We start from the raw sequence: 14,939 nt of genomic DNA, 5'->3' as shown, positions 1-14,939 counted from the left end.
GTGGTAAAACAAAAATTGATAAACTAAATAGTTGTACGGACATTGAACCCCCAAGATTTGGTGAGAAATGTCCCCTCCACCAGTCTTCGTAGCTACCATCCCCTTTCAAATCGCATAGACCCGACCAAATCTGTCAAGTTCCGATCATGACTCAAAAGCAACAGTTCCTGGTTGTTCTTAGGTTTCAACATGCCTGTTTTCAAGGCTCAAATTTCATCTCTCGGTCAAAAAAAGGCAAACATTTCATACGTTAGATGATGAAACCATTAAGATGTAGTCAACAGTAGAATGAGAAAAATAAATCCTTTTTTTAATTTGTTTCATTTGTACAGAGGAGGGAGCCATCACCCCATTACATTTCACTCTTTAGATCAACATTAGTTAAAAAGAAAACACTTGAGCTCACCAACAAACACCCACTTGTAAGTAAAAGGAAAAGCTTGAGACTAGGACATGACAACCATTGCAGTATCCAAAATGCAATAGACTCCAAAACTACTACTCCTCTTCCTCTACCATGCTTTCCTATATCATCACTCTCTCTCTTTTTTTTATAGGGGGAGGAGCCAAAGATAGTCAAAGCCATAGGGCACTAGCTTGTTTGAGAAGAGGAACAAGAGTGCCATTGATATGAGAGGCCATGACTCTATCCATTGCACCCACGAGTTTCCCACCAATGAACACAACCGGAACAGCAGGAGAGCTTCCCAGCAGCCTCATCAAAGCCTTCTCAATATCTTTCCCCCGTGGATCTTCATCCAGCTCATACACAGTCGGGTTAACTCCCATCCCACAAAATAGCCTCTTAATGACATGGCACATGCAGCAACTGCTAACACTAAAGATAACCACCGCATTCTCTGACGCCAACCTCTCTATCCTCTCCAGCGGGTCCCCGGAAGTAGTCCTGGTGGTCTGAACGTAACTCCCCCGTGAATATGTCTGGCAATGCATTTTTCTAGTAAAAGCTGGCAAAGCAAGAAATTAATGGAGGAAGAACAAAATGTTTGAGAGCTTGGTGGTGGTGAGAAGTGATGAAGGTTTTGGTAGGTATTTATAGAGAGATAGAGATATCCAAAACATGGGCAAGTTTTTTAGGGGAATCAAGTTTTATGGTTATTTTAATGTGAGAGGGTAGCTTTGTAAAGGAAAGTAAACAGAGTTGGTCTCTTTCACTCCTCACTCCAGAGTGATGTTGAGATAAATAAATGGTAGTAAAACAGATGTTTAAGTACAAAAGAAACCTAAGTTATTCAATAAAGTATGAATATTTACCTAAGCGGCGTGGCAAACTACACATTGAGAGGGAAGAAAAAATTAAAATTTTAGTACATAAATTGAGAAGAAGAATAAGAAGAATACTCGTTAGATGAAATGAGTGTGTTGTGTAAGAGATTGAAGATGAGCTACACTATTTTAAATCCATGACTTGTAGACAATCTACATTATTCATGTCATTTGTTTGTCATTGACATTTCACATCAACTCGGATAAATTGAAATGATTTCCATTAAAATCAGAGAATCTATACTATTCATGTCCTTTGATTTTCATTGAAATATCACATCAACTAAGATAAACTAAAATATTTTAGAAAATTAGGGATTCTACACTATTCATGTCGGCCAATCTTCCCCATTCACGTCCTTCCTTTGTAAGTGTAAATGCCTCTCATGCCATTGTTGTATGAATATAGCATGCTTCCTCGGCCAATTTGAAAATAAATTGTGTCGTCACCGATTTTCGCCCGGGTGGGGGAAAACTTGGTATGACTTAGGGTTTTTTTTTTTAAAGATTTTAAAATGTGAGGAGTCACCACCAATCATTTTAAGGTGCAATCGGAACACCATAAAAATCAATTGATTTTAATAAAATATTTTATTTTTATCAAAATACTAAGTTTAGGGTCTCTGAAAACCAGAAAATAGGTTTGGGAGTCAGTTACGCGTGGGGAAGGATTAGCCCATTCACAATGCCAAAAAATTGGTACTTAGTTGATTACCCTATATTTAGAATCAAAAATTTTGAGTTTGAACTTTATCGAATTTAAAAATCATTACGGATACAAAGTTGAAAAGAGTATCGTTTATTAAAGCCAGTAGCATTCTCCCCCTAGCATGAATGCAGGAGATAAGCAATTGTTCCCAATAACCAGACATTGCCTCGATATTTTAGAAATCATGATGCAGTCTTGAAAAATATGTTGACCTATTTCAGAAATCACCAGTAGTCACCCCCAAAGCATACTTACAGGAGATATACTATTGACTCCTTAATAAGTGAACATTGCCTTAGGTTTTAAAATAAGATGCAATCAAACAATTTTTTATTGACCCTAATTAAACTAAGGATAGATTAAGGCTTTCTCTATCTTAAATTGTCAAATTATGAAATTAAAAAACCTAGAGGCCAAAACTTGAAAATGTAGGCCCTAATATTAACTTAAATTAATTTTAATCAATATTGTAATTCGAATAATTAAAGTGGAATCTCAAGCAAAAGAGATGACCAAATTAAGAATTCTCCTAATTTAAGGACTAAAGTGAAATTAGGCCTAAGATGGAGGCTCTAATATTAATCCTAATAAACTTTAATCAATTATTGATTCGAATAATTAAATTGGAACTTCGAGAAATATTGAGGACCAAATTAAGAATTCACCTAATTTAAGGATTAAATATGAAATTATGCCTAAGATGGAGGCTCTAATATTAATCCTAATTAATTTTAATCAATTATGGACTATCGAATAGTTAATTCGAACCTCGAGAATAAGCGAGGACCAAATCAAAAATTCTTCAAACTTAAAAGTTTAGGGACCAAATTTAAAGGAGTCTAATTTTAAGGAGTCTAATTTTAAGGAGTAGGCCTAAAATCTAAGTAATCTAGATTAGTACTAAAATATTCTAAATATAAATCAAAAAGTTTAATTTAAAACCTAAAATTTTAAGAATATAATAAAGAAATTGAAATTAAAGACAAAAATTATAAGCAATTAATGAAAACAAAAAGGACTAGATTAAAATAAATAAAAATGAAAGATGAAATTAAAAAAATTAAGTAAAGGACTAAAATGAAATAAATCAGAATATAAAACTAAAATTAAAACAGTGCAGAAATATTAAAAGTTGGAATTTAAAGTACTGAAATGTAAGCAATTAATAATTTTAAGCAGAATTAAAATAACATAATTTTAAAAAGGCAAAGTTAAAATAACAATAATTAAACAATCGAATATAAAATTATAAGTTAGGGGTTAATTTTCAATTGTTACTCGAACCATGAATGACGTGAATCACACCCCAAGGCGGGTCATCGTGCGGTTGTAGAATAATTTGAATATATTTGAATATAAACAATAAGGGACCAAAATGTAATAAAATAAGATAACAATATGCCAAATCAAAAATAAATAGTTATGAAAATGCATAAATTGAAAATATAACTGATTAGTGATTGAAATGAAACAAAATAAAGAAATAGGGATCAATTTCAAATAAATAAAAGCAAACATATGACTAAATTGAAACAAATAAGAATAAGGAGTCAAAACCAGAATAAACTAATAAAACAAGACCCTAGTGACCAAAACATAAGAACACTGCAAAGATAGAATGGCTCGAAAGCAAATAAGCTAAAAGTTAGCATTAGAACATAAAATGGGAAAATAACAAAATAAGGATAATTTAATTTGAAATAAAATGAAAATGACACATCATAGTGACCAAAATGTAAACTATATGAACTTGGGAGGTTCGCGCGCATGATTGACCATTAGGGACCAAAACACACAGGTATAATCCCAAAACGACGTCGTTTTATTTTGGTTATAAATACCTTTTTATCACCCTTTTTTCATTTTATCTATCATTTTTTTTCATTTTTTTAGAGAGAGAAACTCTCTCTTCTCTCTAAACCATGGTCGTTTACCGACCATCTCAACCACCACCGGCTGCTGCTGTGGTCGTCGAAGACGGCAGCCGTTTGACACCAAAATTCATAGGGATGTTCCCCTCGTCGTTGAGATCTCGGATTGGGCCACGGTTTTGCGAGATCCAACATCTAACTCCACAAAAATGGCTGAGAACGTTTCAACTTCTACCATGACGATCTCATTCGTCAGTCGTTAGATCGTCTCCATTTCAAGATAAGTTGTTTGTCGGCCTCTTTTCTCCCTCATGACCATTCGAATCTTCGAATAGGATCCCCCAACACCGGCGAAGCCTCCGACCGAGGTAAGGCTTCTTCTTCTCTTCTCAATCTTTCTCTTTTTCTGCATTTGTTTTGCTTGATTTCAGATGAAAGTTGAAATGAGAGAAAGCAATGATATTTTCTTTTAGGTTAGTTTCGAAAAATCAAGAAAAATAACTATTGGAAACTATTTTTATTACTTTTGAAGTCGAGAGAGGGGATCCCTTTACATTGTTGTTGCCTGGGTTTTATAGAACCCATTACAAGCAAAATAAAAATATATTTCTCCTTTTGGTCGCATGTAACATGCTGATGAGACCGGCAGCCTGGGAGTAGAGATGACATGGAGATGGTGTCACAGTGATCGGGGCATTGATTGTCCCGAATATTCAAGGATCACCCCTTTTTTCTCTTTTTTATTTATTTTATTATTATTATTATTATATTTATTTATTTATTATTATTATTCGGCATAAAAAATGATGATTAAAAATTGATTAATAAAATTATATAAATAATTATTATTAATATTATAATTTTTTCAAAAGTAAAATAAAATAAAAGAAATTAAATTTACTGTAGTCAACTCGATCGACGAAATATGAATATCATCAAGACGCAACATTTCTTCTCTTGAGGTCATTTCAACACAAAATCTTCAACAAAAAAGTTTTTACTCTCGATAGAATGTTTATGTTTGATTTCAAGTGAAAAATCAATCTAACTCAAACATTTATTTATACTACTCTATCCAACAGCTATAAAAAACTAGTTTTTTTCAAATTGAAATTAGCCGTTGGAACTCGTCACACCGGCGTAACTAGTTTCATAGAATTTTTTTTAAAAAAGTTGACCGTTGGCTAACGGTTCCCCAAACGGTTGAAGATTTCAAATTTTTACCTTTGAAACTAGTCACACCGGCGTGACGAGTCTTGTTTCCATTAAAATAATATATATATATTTTTCAATCTTTTTAAAATTCGAAAAAAATATTTTTAATAGGGACTCGTCGTACCCGCGCGACGAGTCCCAAAAAAAGTATTAAATATATTTGGCTCGTGGAACCCACTTCCCAAGGCCTATTTGCGTGAGGAGTTCCAACTACACTGTTGCTTTTACCGTAGATCCCAAAATAAAGTTGGAGTTGGCCTATTGGGCTAAATAATCGACCCGATACCAATATTTGCCTAATTATACCTCCTTTTCACCCTCTGTTACTAAAAATTATTATATGGACTCGATTCATCACGTAAACTTTGGTCTCAGTTAATTAGATCCATCAATTTCAAAATAACTTTCAGATAACTACCCACTCTTTATTTACATGTAGAAAAGATGTGAAAATTCACCTTGGAAAAACAAATAAGATAGATAGATTTTATTCACCAGGACCACAAATAATGTGATGAGTTAAGTCAATCTAATAATTTTCCCCTGTTACACTAGAGGAATATTTATTTTTATCCTTTAAGATTTTATAAATTGGTCTTCTTTCTAAAACTTTAAAAGGTCATTCTACATGAACCAACTTACCTAAGTGGTTAAAGAAATCGTTGTTATTCCTAGAGGTCATGAGTTCGAGCACCAACGACTGTAAGAGTGATTGAGCATTCATTATCAAACGATTGAGAATATTTAGAACATATATTATTTTGTAATCACCTTAGCTTAATAAAAAAAATCATACTCTCAACATAAAATTAAGCCCTAGGGTTTATGTTGTATTAAATCATACTTTTTTTTATAAAATCTATTCTTTAAAACATATTATAAAATAATTAAATCTTAATTGAATTGATATTATTCTTACAATAATTTATAAAGAGACGAGTTTAAATAATATATTAGTTTTTACTTATTAAAAAACCATATATTCGAATACATTTATTTATACATTGACCATGTTATAGTTTTTTTTTAACTTTAATACTAAAAAAAATACAATCATGATATTATATATCTTTATCCATCAACTATTTTTGGTGAATCTTTTATTTTACTTTTGTATATATAGCCAACCTGGCTTCTTACCTGATAACAAAATCTAAACCAACCCTAGATCACATCTTCTTCTTTTTCTCCCGGTTACTCGGAATTTGTACTAATTAATTCGGATTGACCCATATTGTATACATGATTTGATGGGTGAGTCTCCCAGCAGGGATATTTTTGCATACACAAAGATTCGAACTCGAAACATATTTAAATGATATCAAGTTTCTTACCACTTGATCCAAACTGTTAGTACCCTAAGATCAAATCTTTAATTTTATTCTAATTTTCTGATTTGATGGGTGAGTCTCCCAGCATGAATATTTTTGCATATACAAAGACTCGAACTCGAAACATATTTAAATGATATCAAGTTTCTTACCACTTGAACCAACCCGTTAGTATCCTAAGTTGAAATCTTTAATTTTATTCTAATTTTCTGTTTCATAATATATACTTTATTAATATCATGATCAAGTGGTGGACATGAGATGATGAGCTCGAATGTGAATATTGTAAAAGGCTCTGATTCTACAAATACTGTGGATTGGGCGGTTTCTTTCAGTTTTCTTTTCTTTCTAGAGGAAAAAAAGTTATCTTTTCTAAATTAAAATAAACATAAACAAAGAATATGGTCAATAAGTATAAATAGTAATGAGAATATCGCAAATATTTGTTACATATTGGACACAGATTTAATATTATCTGTTTAGCATCTTATAATAGATATATGTATTATCATCTATGGAAGAATTTGATCTTTATTCTTTTGAACTTACTAATTTCTTAGGATATATATATATATATATATATATATATATATATATATATATATATATATATATATATATCAATTATATTAGGTAAAGTACACTGAAAATCTTATATTATCTTTAAATGATATTTTAGTTTTTTTAATAATTAATGTTGGGAGGAAGGAAAATTTTGCTCCTTATAAGTATAAAACTCACGACCTAGAGAAAAAGAGGGTGTTAAATCAAAACTATTAACCATTTACTCTAGAGATTAGTGACAGTCAATCTGATATATTTCGTACCCCTCGCTCAATGAGAAATTTTATTCTCTCAAACATCACAAAATGATTATTATATGTTTTGAATGGTTATAAAATGATCATCATGATGTTAAGGGATGACATGACACACTAATTACTATTTTGATCCTGTTGAGTTAATCGATCAACGAATATGGCCAAGAGGGGGGTGAATTGGCAATTAAAATTTTGGTGTAAGCTTTTGCAGAAAATTGAAAATATTTGCACAGCGATTTAGAGTGTTTCGACTTTCTCAACCAAAGTCTACATCCACTACCTTAGCTATCCACACTAAGGATTTTCCACAAATTCACTAATTTGTCTTTCTTTTGAGGACAAAGAGTAACTTTACAAATCCCTCAAGAATTATAACCCAAATTCTTGAGAACACTCTTTCTCAAAGAGAATATTATAAATTTGCAAACTTAATGAAAAAAACTTACAAGGAAAATGTGTTTGCACAATTCTAGAACAAAGAAAGAACACTCAAGAATAATACAATTGAGCACAATGAGTGTTCTTGAAAGAAAAAAATGAATATTGAATGAAATAGGCTTGAAAATGTTCAAACTTGAGGTTTGATGCTTTCTCTTTGATTCTCTCTTGATTCTTGTTGATTGTTGTTTCTTGTTGATTGTTGTTTCTTGTTGTTGATCAATGGCTTCTAAGCTTGTTTAAATACTCCTTCAATTGATTTTGAACGTTGGGGATGATTAGCGGAGTCAATGGAGCCGTTTAAGTGTGAAAACAATTAATAAAACTACTTGGAGCGTGGGGGAATCGGTACCCCCTCATAGGGAATCGATTCTCTTAGTGTAAAATTCAAATATTTCGACCGTTGAACAGGAGGGAATCGGTTCCCTCTGAGCATTCTGTTATTTCTCGGAACCAAACCATTCAGGGGGAATCGGTTCCCTCTGGGCAATCTGCCCATTTTGGTTTGATTTCAATTAAGAAATGATTTTTGACTCGATTAAGGATCGAAATAATTTGTAAATTTGTTTAACATATTTTTACACTTTAGTAAGGATTAAAATGAACTTAGAAAGACTTGGAGTAATATTTTGATATTCGACAAATTATATCGAATATACTTTAGAAAACCTTTTGTAAAATCTTAAAATTTATTTAATTTAATTTGTTATATCGAAACATCAAAATGTTTTCAACAATCTCACCCTTTTTTATATAACAAAACATTTTAGTAATTTTAAAATTTTCTAATTGAAAATAAATTTTGAAATCGGTTTTGAAATTACTCCCCCTAACTATTACACTCACTACTAGAAAATATACCTTTAATGACACGCGAACGATGACACACGCTAATTTATGACTTGCAAAACATGTGTGTCATTAAAAAATGTCATGTTTTTAAAAATCTGAACGATTTATTACTTACAATAATGTGTGTCATATTTAATAGTCATAATACAAAACATTTACAAAAACACGGAGTACAATTTTAAATGTGTGTCATCTTTAGGAGTCGTATTTTAATTTCCCCCCATTATTTTCATCATTTCCCGCTTCTCTTCTCCTCTTGTTAATCAATTCTAGTTTTCTCTCTGAATTTTTTGGGTTTTTCTTTTTTTGGTGAGGATATTTTCTTAAGTTTTTTTTGTGGAGATTATAAGCTGAGAAAGTGGGGAAAATGTGGGATCTCAATGACTCGTCGTATCAACAATCGAGAGACGATTAATCTGAGGGCTGTTGTTCATCGCAGAAGACTTCCGTAGACGGTGACGAAGACAAGGGAAAACGGGTCGGATCCATGTCGAATTCAAGTTCTTCAGCTTTGGTGGTCGAGTATGGATCGAAAGAAGAAGATGGTGAGCAAGTTAAAGCGGGGTTAAAGAAGAGAAGTAGCATGATTTTTGATTTCTCGGTGCCTCACGAAGAAGAAGAAGAAGAGTGCTCCATGGAGAATGAACCGGCCCCCGTGACCCGGCAGTTCTTCCCTCTCGATAAAGACCAGGAAACGGGTTCTTCTTCAGGGTTCCCCCTTCTTTTATTATTTTCTTGGCCTCCTTCAATGTCCCATTAATGTTCTTTTGTTTTTACTTTCGGGTAAATTCATCTTTTTTCATTTCCTTCTATGTATCTGTCATGAAATTCCTGCTTTTCATTTCCTTGATGGGTTTCGGGTAAATCCAACTTTTATATTCGTTCTCTAGATGGATTTTTTCTAACACCATCACCATTCAAATGTCCTCTTGTATTTGCATTAGCTGTGTTATTAAAAATCATTTATCATTTGACATTTAAAATTAACTCCTTTATCTTTGATTGGGAAGTTTTTGCATGATTTAAACTAATCTCCAAATTATGTTCTTTATGCTTTATATTCCCATGATTTGTAGGTATTATCACAACATTACTTCAAACACCTTGGTGGTCCTAGAGTCAATGGCTGCTCATGGTGTTAGGACTTTGATATATTCTAGTACATATTGCACATATGGGGAGCCTGAGAAGATGCCAATCACTGAAGAAACCCCACAGGCACGTTGCAAACTTGGTTTTATGCTTGATAACTTTTAAAATTTTTGTTTGAGGCTAAATATTAAAGGATCAACCTTCATCAATTTCTAGATTAATATAGAGTTGTATTACAAGGAAACTAGCCTTCATTTCATTCGTTTTGGAACCAACTCAGGTTCCAATCAATCCATATGGAAAAGCTAAGAAGATGGCAGAAGATATCATCATGGATTTCTCTAAAAATTCAGACATGACAGTAATGATCCTAAGGTTTTATTTTAGTTTACTTTTAGGAGCTTTGAGTTTACTCCATGTTTTCTTTTCTCAATATGCATAATTTTATCAACTTAGCATCCCAGAAGTCTTCCATGCCTTAAATCAAAACTAAATATTTTAGATCATTATACTTTTTCATTGGAGGGAGTTAGTTGATAAGTTTTCATTGTTCTGCCAGCCAACTGCTGCATATATAAGACATGCATGCAAGGTCTACATAATCATTTTTTTAACACAGTCATTTTGTAGTTCTAGATTACAAGGAAACTATAGAAGGTAGCTTAGTTCAGAATAATTTAGGATTGATGAACTTTGTAGACCTTGAAGGGCTTCTACTATCATATTCAATGTGTAGAGTTCTGACCACAATTACTGATAGTCCAACAATATGCTCTCCTATTAATATATTATTATTGTTATTAAAAACTTGAACATTAAAAGGAATTTATTGAGGTTATGATTCATATATATTTTTGTGAATTTTAGATACTTTAATGTGATCGGGTCAGATCCTGAAGGAAGATTAGGTGAGGCTCCCAGACCTGAGTAGCGTGAGCATGGACGAATTTCAGGTGCTTGTTTTGAAACCGCTCGTGGTATTATTCTTGGTCTCAAGGTGTGTTATTCCTTTTATCCATTCACTATGATTCTATAATGATTGCTACATATTTCAGCTACACCTGGGGTCAAGATGTAAATAACTAGTCATGTACAGACAATGTAGAGAACACTTCATTATTTTAGGAAGATTGTGAACACCACATATACTTTCTTGAAGGCCATATGTATATTGCTGATGTGAAATTGGATAAATTTGTGAATGTATTCTCTTCCTAACAATGGGAAGTGCAAAGAAGTATATTGAAGTGAAAATATGCGTTCAATCAAATCATTGATTTTCTGTGTGTGAGTATCAAGTAAAGTTCATTAGAATCAAAAGTATATATAAGTGATTCTAAAGTTTGACAGCTACTAGAAAAAACTCTATGATCATTTATAATGCCTACATTTTCATCTTTTCCTTGAAACAAGTTTGCTATAGATGATGATTTTGCATAACTGGATGCTTTGTGTATCTAATTTAATTTTCTTTTATGCTGACATCACCTTTGCAAGCATTTTCCTAATACGTTAGGTAGATCTTAGAGCTCATTGAAGATTTGAATGGTTTGGACTGAACTATGATTTTCTGTCATTCCACATGTTTAACAATGATGCATTTTCTCGAGTGAAAAAGATTGTGTATATGATAAAATAATTTGTGTATTAATTACTACAACTGTACTTTGTATGTGCCTTTTACATGTTTGTTTTGTTCTTGTAACTTTTATAATGTTATCACACCTGCCACCCAAGATGTCCATAGTTTTACCTTTATGGTTTCAAATTGATTTTGGTGAACTTTGTTATGGTTATTGTGATTTTCGTGTAGGTCAAGGGAATGGACTATAAAAAACACGACGGGACTTGCATTTGTGATTATACCAACGTTACTGACCTGGTCAATGCTCATGTGAAAGCTCTTCAAAACGTAAAGCCCCCATAAAGTGGGAATCTACAATGTTGGCACCGGAAGAGGTAGATCTGTGAAAAAGTTTGTGGAGGCATGTAAGAAAACCACTAGGGTAAAGATCAAAGTCGACTATCTGCCCTGCCGACCTGGAGACTATGCAAAAGTGTTTAGTGATCCAACTAAGATAAGGTGGGAGCTGAATTGGACAGCTCGATTTACCGATCTCCAGGAGAGTTTACAGATTGCATGGAGATGGCAAAAGGCGCATCGCGACGGATACACAGCAGCCTCTTAGGTGATAGTTTCTTCTCTTGAGTTGTTCACAGGCATTTTATTTATTATAGCAAATGGCATATCGAAGAGATGAATTATAGTTTCTTCTCTTCATTTTGACAGAATATAATCTCGTTATATTTGTATAGGGTTTTGAGGAATCTTATGTGACAAACTTTATTATGTCGTGATATTTTGTATCGACACATATGATTACAATATTTTTGATAACTTAATGTGAATATATTGTATGCAAATGGATTGCTTATATATAATATGATATATATATATATTTAGTATTATGAGGCATTAAATGTGATTTAGTTTGATTATTTGTCAATCTACATATATATATATATATATATATATATATATATATATATATATATATATATATAATTTACGAAATACAATCACGACACAAGAATGTGTCATCTTTTTTAATGACGTGTGCTTCAATGGCACGCAATGTAAGTCATACATGCGTGTCATAAATTTATGACACATAAATGTGTGTCATCTTCATTTATGGCGGGGGCTTCAATGACACGCAATGAGCGTCATAAATACGCTTCATAGATTTATGACACACAATTGCTCGTCATAAAAAATTCATGTCGGTGGCTTCAACGACAGGCATTTGTGTGTTATCCGCACCCATAGATGACGCGCAATACGCGTCATTAAAGGGGTTTTTTCTACTAGTGATTTCTCCTCCTTTTTGTTAAATCAAAAAGACTCTGAAATGTTTTTAAACAAGGTTTTGAAAAAAAATTAGCCAATTGATATTTAGAAATTTAAAGCTTAAGCTGCTAAGAACACAATCAAAAGAGATATTAGCCATTAGTTTCATAATCAATATTCATAAACGAAAGTGAAATGGTAAAATTGTCTTATATCTAAAATGATGCACAAAATTAAAATTGAAGCAAATCCACAAATAAGTTCAAATCATCCATAACATCCAAAACATAAATCCAAACATATAAGCATCCAAATTCAAACAATCAACAAATTCAAATATCCAAAATGTTAAAACAATACTTTCTAAGTCCTATCTAAGTGAAGTAAAGCACAACAAGAATCAAACATCCGTAGGAGGATCGGGAGGAGGACAATGAGCTCGCATAGCAGCCATCTCATGTGTGAGTGCATCAATACGTTCATTAATAGTGGCGTTGTTCGCGCACATCTCTCGAAGAATTTCCAATTGTTGAGCTCCCATTGTGGATAAATGAGACTCTATGGAAGTGAAGCATGAATCCATGGATGCATACCGGAAATTAAATGTCTCCATAAAGGATTGAAAATATGGAGGCATTTCATCATCTGGTCGTGCTTATTCTTCATGCTGTTCTGGCTCATCGTCAGTGTCGTCAGCTTCCGGAGGGTGCTCTCCAGTACGGACCCATATACTAGTCTCTTCATTGATCTTCCATTCCGATTTAGTTAAAGAAAATAGATTGATTTGGTTTTTAAGTGGAAAAGCGGCATCAAGACCAACCCTAAGCTCGACTTTAGAAAACATATTACTCAGAATACAACCGTAAACTAGAGATGAATAGAGTTTCTTATTAGGATCAAGATTTACGGTTTCGACAATTTCAGCAAATATAATCTAAGGTAGGTTAATTTTAAGATTATTTTGGACAAGTGTAGCCAAAATAGATCCAAGGCTCGAAGAGTGGAGTAACGGCCTCCGAATGGTCGAAACAACCAAGAGATCATTAAATGAAGGAAACGATCATGGAGATCTAAGACACTCGCACTATCCATTTGTTTATACTGAGAACCTACCGTTTGTTTTTCATTTTCTAAGCCGTCGTTATCTAATCCTAATGCGGTGGCTATATATTCCGGGTCAATATAAAAGAATCATCCTAGAAGATAGGAATGAATTCCTATGGTTACGGTTTTATCCTGGTTTTGGACGCAAACGACATTAGAGTATAATATACGAACATGTTGGTGATAAACTATTGGTTCAAGTTCACAAAGTTTATCAAATTTCCACTCTATAAGGGTAGGAAGATATCTAAAATTAATGTCTAACATGGCTTGAATAGATGGGATTCATTCTTCCCGGATTTTGTAAGACTCAAAGTATTGAGATTACCTAAAGAGTAGATTTTGTCTACGACCTGGTTCATTGAAGCACGAATTAAGAATAGTCATAGAATGATCATCGGGATTGGGATTAGGAATTTGTTGGATAGGAGGTGGATTTTGAGGTTGGTTTGGTGGTTGGCTAGATCGACTAGAGGAAGGTCTAGAACGTTTGTGAGACATGACGTAAGATAATCGGAATGGAAAGAGTAACCTGTAATTTTAAAACCACATGTATGCAAAAAATATCAATCCCAAAACTCAATTGAGTCTGTAATATTTCAAGGTTCTCTAAACCGAATCCTAATGGGCAAAGTTTTGAAAAAACAAGTTTTCAAAATTAATATGCGTATAGTTTTCATAGTAACAACATAATTAAATCAAAAACAAAAAATTTGAAATTAATTAAAGATTTTCGTTTTTTTTAATTTCGAAAATTCAAAAATCAATTGAAACATTGTGAGATTTTGATGAAATTAGTTGTAAACTTTAGTTTAGAAACATCAAATAATCAATGTCTGATATATAGTTCAACCTAGAACTAATTAGAACTAGTCCTAAAATCAAAATTTGATAAAATAGAAGTTTTAGAAAAATACCTTGAAGATTTTTGGATTTGAATGAGATTGGATGAAGTTTGCACGATTTTAATGATTCTAGCAGGTTTAGGAGATGAAATATGATGAAATTCCGAATTGAAAAGGTTGTTTTGAAGTAAAGTAGAGATTTAGGGAGATGGAGAGAGTGAATGGCGACAAACGGAATAAGAGAGGGTTTGAGAAAATAGGGTATTCTGGCCGTGTAATATCCAGAACCCGTGGGGGTGTCGATTCCCTCCAGGGGGAATCGGTTCCCCTTCAAAAGGGAGAATCGGTTCCTCTTTAAGGGGGTATCGATTCCCTCTGCACCAAAATGCTAAAAATATGATTTTAAACACTTAAAATGTTAAATTAAGTTGCTCTAGTTGTATTGCCAACTCATATATTGAAAATTAATCATGTTCAATCAATCAATTTTATCCTTAAACTACATTTGAACATTAATTTTCAG

At 32.8% G+C, this 14,939-nt stretch overlaps 1 protein-coding gene and 1 pseudogene across 1 annotated transcript; one reads left to right on the top strand and one right to left on the bottom strand.

The window, feature by feature from the left end:
* Positions 1-478: 478 nt before the first annotated feature.
* Positions 479-1,007, bottom strand: LOC120138508 (glutaredoxin-C1-like). Its single transcript, XM_039153957.1, has one exon. The coding sequence runs from the start codon at positions 952-954 to the stop codon at positions 577-579; it is 378 nt and encodes a 125-aa protein (XP_039009888.1). The 5' UTR covers positions 955-1,007; the 3' UTR covers positions 479-576.
* An 8,599-nt stretch (positions 1,008-9,606) lies between these two features.
* Positions 9,607-11,819, top strand: LOC120138507 (annotated as a pseudogene).
* Positions 11,820-14,939: the final 3,120 nt, after the last annotated feature.

Source organism: Hibiscus syriacus, unplaced genomic scaffold (genome assembly GCF_006381635.1).
Source record: "Hibiscus syriacus cultivar Baekdansim isolate YM2019G1 unplaced genomic scaffold, ASM638163v2 tig00110694_pilon, whole genome shotgun sequence".
Classification (NCBI taxonomy): Eukaryota; Viridiplantae; Streptophyta; class Magnoliopsida; order Malvales; family Malvaceae; genus Hibiscus; species Hibiscus syriacus.
This window is presented reverse-complemented; position numbering and strand designations above follow the sequence as displayed.